The sequence below is a fragment of the Trichechus manatus genome, unplaced genomic scaffold (assembly GCF_000243295.1).
Source record: "Trichechus manatus latirostris isolate Lorelei unplaced genomic scaffold, TriManLat1.0 scaffold00044, whole genome shotgun sequence".
NCBI lineage: Eukaryota > Metazoa > Chordata > Mammalia > Sirenia > Trichechidae > Trichechus > Trichechus manatus.
This window is the reverse complement of record NW_004443980.1, coordinates 720,556-728,764: the sequence shown is the minus strand read 5'-3', so window position 1 is coordinate 728,764 and position 8,209 is coordinate 720,556. Positions and strand designations below refer to the sequence as shown.

The following is an 8,209-nucleotide window of genomic DNA, read 5'->3' as shown; positions in this document are numbered from 1 at the left end:
TTCAGCCAAAGATTAGACAGGCCCATAAAACAAAATGAGACTAAATGGGCACACCAGCCCAGGGGCAAGGATGAGAAGGCAGGAGAGGACAGGAAAGCTGGTAATGGGGAACCCAAGGTCGAGAAGGGGAGAGGGTTGACATGTCATGTGGGTGGCAACCAGTGTCACAAAACTATATGTGTATTAATTGTTTAATGAGAAACTAATTTGCTCTGTAAACCTTCATCTAAAATACAATAAACAACAACAACAACAAAAAAAAAAACTTGGAGAAAAAATGACCGCTGCTAATAAATTCACTGTAAGGTTGCTAATGTTGCTCAGACGCGGTAAAAAGAAAACAAAATGGATAATTTTAGTAGAGTACACAAAATGTTTAATTTAGTTGAAAAATGCTCTATAGTGCTAGGCGGTTGAAGTCCTAAAGATAGACACTGCTAGCCTAATAAATATCCTGTGATAAACAAGGCTGAATGAAATAGTGTCCATGAATTAAATCTTTGCTTTGTGGTTACTCCTTGGAGGGTATATTTAAGGCCCTCTTATCATGGGATCCTGACATTTAACTTCACCAGGATACCTTAAACACCTGATGTTTTATTCACGAAAGTACCATTGTTTATTTAGTTTTGAAGTTCCAGCTAGATCATCCCATGTGGAAGATTAGTGTCTCTGCCAAGTAATGCCATAGCTGCGTAAAGCAGTCATTGCAGTTGAAATCCACGGCCTAACCTTCAGTGAAACTTGTGTTTATTTGAGCAAAGTCAGCTGGTCAGCAAAGAACAGAAAATAAATTAGTCATAAAATGAAAGAATTATAGGTGTAAGTAATAGAAATTAGGATACTTTCCCTGAAGTGGAAATATTTTAAGAATGCCTCTTCTTAACAATATATGTGTGTATGTGTCGGTCTGTCTATATATTTTTTTAAAGGAAGAAGAGTGTTTTTCTAGACCACTTGTGGGATAAAAGTATTAGAAATACAAACAGCCGATTCCTTTCTAATCCATTTAATTATTGACTTGCTGTTGAGGTCTTTTGAGTCCCCTTTGTCTGGGGCTCATATGTCTTCAGCTTTTCTCCCTTCGAAGTACGTGTTCATTAGTGTAATCACTTTTACTGGGGCTTCTCTTTATTTTCATTTTCCCTGAACTTTGAGCTAAATTCCTGCCTTAAATTACAAAAACAAACAGAGAAAACCCTAAAAAAATAAACAAACAAAAAAACCACTTAAAAAACAGTCAAATTTTATGAAAATATTTAATTTTAAAGGTGAGACATTGGCAGGCCATCAAGATCTGAAGTCCTGATGCTAGTAAAAGAAAATGTTATTTCCTCATTCCCCATAGATAGATAGATAGCTGCCTTTGAGTCAACTCCAACTCATGGCAACCTTATGTATAACAGGACAAAACATTGCCCAGTCCTGCGTCATCCTCACAATCACCAGCATGTTCAAATCCATCATTACACAACTGTTGTGCCAGCGCATCTCACCAAGGGTCTCTCTTACCCTCATTGGCACTCTGTTTCACCAAACACAGTGTCCTCGTCTAGCAATTGATTCCCCTAGATAATGTGTCCAAAGCAAGTGAATCTGACAGTGTTCTGTTGTGATCCATAAAGTTTTCACTGGCTAAGTTTAGGATATAGATCACCAGACCTTTCTTTCTAGTCTAGTCTGGAAGCTCTACTGAAACCTGTCTACCATGGATGACCCTGCTGGTATTTTAAATACCAGCTTAGCTGGAAGGCATAGCTTCCAGTATCACAGCAACACACAAGCCGCCGCAATACCACAAACTGACAGATGATGGCCATCACTCGTAGACCAGCCCAATTTCCTTTCGGTCTTATTTGTGCCTTTCAGTATCTTGCTGCCTAAATTTTGCCAAATTCACTTATTTTGACTGTCATCAATCTGAGACTGAAAAGGTAGATGAGAAATCTTATTCAGATAGTGTGGAAAAGGAGTTCTTGTTTTATTTTATCTTGAAACTGGTTGTATTTTTCTAGGTTTTAATAAAAATGTTGGGGAAAAATAGGAAGGTGGGGTATAACACCAACAAGATGAGTGGCAAGTTCTTGAATTTTAGTTATTGGGCTAGTGTAGGCACAGACTTGGACAGACTACATACAGCATGATAGATGTGAAGGGCCTTGACAGTTGGGGGCCACCCCACAAAGCCTAGTTGATGTGATCGTCCTTTCTGGTGGGAAAACAGTTAAAGGCGGGGAGAATAAATACATCTTCCAGCTTTGTATTTCATTTCATTTAGAGGTCAGGGACGAATTTTTGATAGAGAAACTCAGTAGAGGGGAGCTGTATTGTGATTTTATAGCTCTGGCCAGCCATTTTTCTCACCCTTTAGAGAAAACAAATTTAAGGTGGGGAGACAGAACAGTCTCTGAGCCAGTTTGTCTCCAGCCTACACTTCCAGCCATCAGAGACCAATTATTTCTTTATTGCCATATGAACTATTAGTTTTACAGCATTTAAAGTAGAGTTCTAATTTGTGAAACATCACATTTTGCAACCTAACTACAAATGTTGTTTGTTTCTTCCCTCGATTCCCTTTACCATTTGGCCATAATTACCTTTACTTTTTTGTGTCTCGTTATCCTTCCCCAGACAGCTTTGCCCCTTCGATATTTGTTTTGCACTACTAGGAGCCCATTTTGTATGGGCCACAGCACTAGTCTTTCAGAAATCGCTCTGGTTGTTCATTTCTGGTTAGTTGAGGTTGGAAGGATCTATGTCAATCTGTCTACCCCCCTCCATACACCAAAAAGGAAACGCGTTTACTGTAACAGCAAATACAGGCGTTTATATTCTTTTGAATCCACTCTCTGCCTCCTTAGGCCTGCCAGGGTCTGTGGGTAACTACGCTATGCAAGTGTCACTGTTGAGGAATGGTTTGATGAGCATCATAAGGCTCACTTAGCAATGTTCTCTCCCTACAGGCACACACACGTGCATACACACGTGCACACACACACACCAGATTTGTCTGTTTTCGCATAGCCTTCTTGAAGGTGTGGTTGTGCCTTTGGGGGCACCTGGGAGCTACTGCTCTGTAGCTCTGGCATTCCCCATCCAGAACCGTTTTGGGTTCAGCCACATGGGTTCTAGAATAGCAGTATTTCTGCTAAAATTTTTGTTTATGGTTCTTTATAGGAAAGATGTTTTGCTTTTGAATTCTGGTGGTATTTCCTTCCATAAACCTAAGTGGTTTAACCAAAGAGGTGAAATTAGGGTTGAGTCTACAGGTCCTGCATGTAGTTGGTATCACAATCTGTAAATCTCTTGGGGGCGGCAGTAATATTTTACATCATTGTACCACATGTCTAGCACCTAGTAAATATTCTTAATTTTTATTGAAAGAATAACAAGAAATATAGAAAATGTGCAAAACAGGAATAAAGAAATAGCAAGTAAGATTTAAGGGTAGCGTATGGAATGCCTGGGTGGTGTGAATGGTTAATGCACCCCACTGCTAACCAGAAGGTTGGAGGTGCCAGTCCACCCAGAGGCACCTCAGAAGAGAGGCCTGGTGATCTACTTCTGAAAAATCAGCCATTGAAAACCCTAGATAGCACAGTTCTACTCTGACACACATGGGGCCTTCAGGAATCTGCATTGCCACCACAGCCACTCGTATGTAGTGTTGTAAAGTCTTTTAAATCACATTCAGAGATCAGTGGGTTTTCAAACTGTTGCATAAATAGATACGAAATTTGGAGGAAATCACATAGAAAATGCTTTTAGGTGGTCAGTCAGGCAGCTAAGTGGCATGGGTATTCTTCACTAATCTATAGTCCTTTAGACTGTAATCAAGTTTTGATTTATATGTTCATGCTTATATCTTAATAAATCATTAGATGTTTAAAATTAATTTTAACAGGAATAACAAAAAAAATGATTAATGATGATGTTATAGAAATAATGCCAGCTATAACTCATAATCTTGTCACCCAAACGTGGTGGTGCAAACTGTTTAATTTTTCCATAGGTACTTTTATGTGTGTGATTACATAGTTGTAACCACAGTGTATCCATTATTTTTCTTTTGCTGTTTTCACCTGACATGATAATTATCCATGGAATCTTTAAATTTAATTCTGCACACATTTTATGGAGTTATGAGACTTGGGAGTTTAGCATCTGTATAGAAATTGTGCCAACACAGTTTATAGGCCAAGGACAAATAAGACTGACTTTCTTAGGATGGTACGTTAAATATCACTTTGATTGCTTTTTTCCCCAGCAGTGTACTTTCGAGAAGCTAGTTTTATTTTGTGGCTAAACAGAAAGAAGATATTCTGCTGCTGGTGGAAGCTTTTTGGGAAAATTGTTTTTTGTGTATTTCTGTTTTTTGAACATACAATGATTGAAAGATAGAAAAAAGTAAATATGCAGGTTAGAAGTTTTTTTCTTATTTTTCTTTTTAGGTTGTTGTTCAGGGCTCTTTTATGGAGAGTGAAACGTGTCACTAAGTGATATGTTTATGAAGTGGCTCTGTCAGTAGAACTTGAAGTTCTTTTCTAGTTTAAAGATAACCTAAGTTATTTGTTTGAAAATGGAACTGTGTTTCAATTATGTCTTTGAACCTTCTCCAACTTTTTTCCCTGTGGGACCTTGAGTAAGACTTCTAATCATAACTGTGAAAAGTAGGAATAAAAATATTTCATGCTGATGACGTTGGTGAGTAGTCCATGATTTACAGGGCTACTATGAGGATGGGGGGAGACATTTAAATATTGCTTTAGACTCTTTGGAACAACTATTTCAGTATGGAATAAATTGTCAGAAGTCCCCATTCTCAGGACAAGTGTAGATAGAAAAGAAGATAGGGACCCAGAATCTGACCGTTTAATAAGCGCTTGTTGACCACACGTGGCTGCCAAGCATACTCAGTGTTCTTAGGCTCAGATACACTCCACTAGTCAGCCTTGTGGAACAGAGAGTCCCAACCCAGGACTGTGTGGACTGACTCACCTGACCTGTTTCCTATAGTGCCTGGCCCTACATCTAGTTGGTTGTGTCATTTTCATTGAGCAGCCTCCAGCGTATCCCCCTGAATGCTATGAGTAAAAGACTCCTGTTAGTCCGCATGCCCCAAATCAATTCTGAATTAAAAAAACAGATTTGTATGCTAGCTGTGTGTACGTGACCAGGGGTGGGGGTGGGGGGTGGGCGAAGAAGAAGATCTTTCTTTTGTTAGTTCCGAAGGGATGGGTTATTTCTGTTAAAAATGGGATCTGAATAGAAGAGAAAGATTGGTGTCAGAAGGATGACATAGCACAAAGTATTGTTGATCTAGTCCAGCAAATTTAGGCATGATACTGACAGAACAGCTGAGCCCAAGCTCCTTGGAACTGGCCCAGTTGGAGGATATCTTGTTTGTTATAGTCATTAAAAGGATAACTAAAAAATTAGGGGTTGGCTGTAAAATTGCTGTTTTTATTTTTTGGCATGTGGGAATTTAATGAACTTTTTAAGTAAATAGTGGGAATTAGCCACACACTTTTAGCTAGTTAGGCACCCCTGAATGGATGAGAATCATCACTTTGTTAATTTCATCAACATGTTCATTTCTTTCAGCTCCATGTTCATGCATGTCTTTTAACCCGGAAACCAGAAGACTGTCCATAGGTCTAGACAATGGTACAATCTCAGTAAGTACACATAAATAAGATTTCTAGTTGAAATACTTCCCTTCCTGTGAAGTATGTATATGCATTGTAATGAGAATTTAGTTGTTTCAAACAAACAGATTAACATTCTTGGTAAATAAAGTGGAAACAGCAGTGCAGCAAATTATGGTGAGATGAGGGATTCTGGGTAGGGAGAGCTGTCACCAGTCTTGGCCTAAATGCTGACAAAGTTCAGCTTGACTCACCATGTACACAGTGGCTAGGATAGGGGCATGATTAGGCAATCGAGTGAACTGTGTGAATCTGTGTGTTGATGAGAGCAAGCTGTGATACTAGTGGCTTGATCAGATGGTTAATTATGGTGTCATCAGCTTCCCCACATCGAACATGGGGCAAATGTCTTCCCTTAGGTCTGCATGTCTGATCTTCTCTGATACTCTTATGTTCTCCTGGTGTTCTGCTCCTCTTCACCTTCTCAACTCCTTCTAGCATGTGAATAGAATCCTGTAAATTTGTATGAATTTATAAAGCACAGAATCTAGATTTAATCTGTAGGGTATATCCAGATAAATATTAGAACCTTTGATTTTAGATCCTGAGAAAATTGAAGTGATTAGAGATTGGAATTTTAGGTTTTAATTTAAACTATTACATTAACTACTAATAAGACTGATCTGGCAAATTCTGTATTTGGTAAATTATCTAATACTGACTTTAGTCCTGGGCAAGAGGGGCCCTGCTTTGGGACATATGATTTAGAGGGTTCTACTATGGCCACAGAGCCCTGGTGGCACTGTGGTTAAGAGCTCAACTACTAACCAAAAGGTCAGCAGTTTGAATCCACTAGCTGATGCTTGGAAACCCTATGGTGCAGTTCTGCTCTGTCCGATAGGGTTGCTATGAGTTGGAATCAACTCAACGGCAATGGGTTTGGTTTTTTTTTTCCTTTTCTTTTTTGGACTATGGCCACAGGAGCCCTGGTGGCACCGTGGTTAAGCACTCAGCTGCTAATTGGAAGGTTGGAGGTTTGAACCCACCAGCCACTCCTAGGAAGAAAGATGTGGCAGTCTGCTTCTGTAAAAGTTACAGCCTTGAAACCCTATGGGGTAGCTCTGCTTTGTCCTATAGGGCCACTTGAGTCTAAATCAATGGCAGTGGGTTTTCTTTTTTTTTTTGGTTACTATGGCCAAGCTTCTCCATAAGGCGAAGGATCTGAGGTGCCAAGGGGGTGTGCCTAGCCCAGTCATTCACTCCCCACCCTCCATGCCCTGGGTACTGGGACTCTGGAATTCCCTGCCCCAAAACAGGTCAGAGCCTGCTTCCAGGGTCTTTTACCTGGGTCTGTCCTTAGCAACATGGAACACGCCACCAATATCTTAGGCCTGAAGGATGGCTAAGGGACAGTGGTTTGAGGAAGGTGGATAGAACTGGGGAATGGGAAGAGAAGGGCTGGGCTGGTCCTCACGTCATCACACTGTGACATGCAACTTTAAGGAATCTAAGAATTCCAAATTTGAGCTGACTTTCCAGTCTTGTCAAGATTAGAGAAGAGACCATATTTTGTTTAATAGTTTGTTAACTTGATTTATAACTTTTAAATATCTAGATATGTGGAATGTGGGCCTCCATTTGTACTCTTGCCCTGGCCCCTACAAATGTTAGAGGTGGGCCTGAAATTTTCTATTTGATTCTTTAGTCAAAACATCTATTTGGTAACCTTTAAGGAAATTATGACAATATTCTTATTTTTTTAATTAACAAATATTTATATAATTCCTGTAATATCCAGAGCATTTGATAGGTCTGTAAATTCTTCCTTAGGAAGACAGAAGAGAAATTTATGATATAGATCTTTGTCTACTTTGAGGCAAGCCATTTAAAAATGAAGGGAAGGTGGGATAAATTTATTTTTAAAAGAAAAAGGAAAGTAATTGGATTATTGAATGAATTGAAGTGCTCATTTCAAAGTAAACCTGAAAAGATGGCTTGAAATCCATATATTGCTTAAAAAGGTCATGGCATAGTGTGCATGACACTCTCCATGAAAGGACTTACGTGGCTATAACATATGGGTGGGCCTTGGCACTTTGACATCAATGAAGGTGGTAAATGGGTCGCTGATATATTTGGCTTTGGAGGCAAGAAAGATGAGCAAAGTAAGTTATGGAGCAGTCTAGCTATTGTGTGTGAGAGGAGAAACTACCCTAGCCATTAACCTTTAGTAAATGAGACTTCCAGAGAATGGGAACATAAATCAGGGATGGGCTCACGTGCTTCTCCAGGTGTTAGTACGTTGTTGAGACACCAAACCTGCCCTACCCTGATCTACTGAGAAAGACTGAGTACCCTGACTTGTATGATAGTTTCCTTAGAAGTGCCTCCTTTAAAGCTGGTGATAGGGAACCCAAGGTTGAGTAAGGATATTGTTGATGTGTTGTGAGATTGTTAACCATTGTCATAGGACAACATTTATAGTAACTGTTAAATGAGAAAATATTTTGTTCTGTAAGCCTTCATCTTAAGTGAGAATAACAGCACAATTGGAAGAGCAT

The 8,209-nt window shown here is 39.4% G+C and overlaps 1 protein-coding gene across 7 annotated transcripts in view; it reads left to right on the top strand.

Annotated features, from left to right (window-relative positions):
- WDFY2 (WD repeat and FYVE domain containing 2) overlaps window positions 1–8,209 on the top strand; it is a 256,485-nt gene that overhangs the window by 163,856 nt on the left and 84,420 nt on the right. For all 7 annotated transcript variants that reach the window (XR_002824130.1, XM_004376562.2, XM_023731517.1 and 4 more), the window contains one exon: window positions 5,605–5,678. Coding sequence is in view for 6 of the 7 variants with exons in the window: in XM_004376562.2 (XP_004376619.1) it covers window positions 5,605–5,678 (74 nt within the window). In the remaining variant the exon portion in view is untranslated. The remainder of the gene's footprint in view (window positions 1–5,604; window positions 5,679–8,209) is intronic.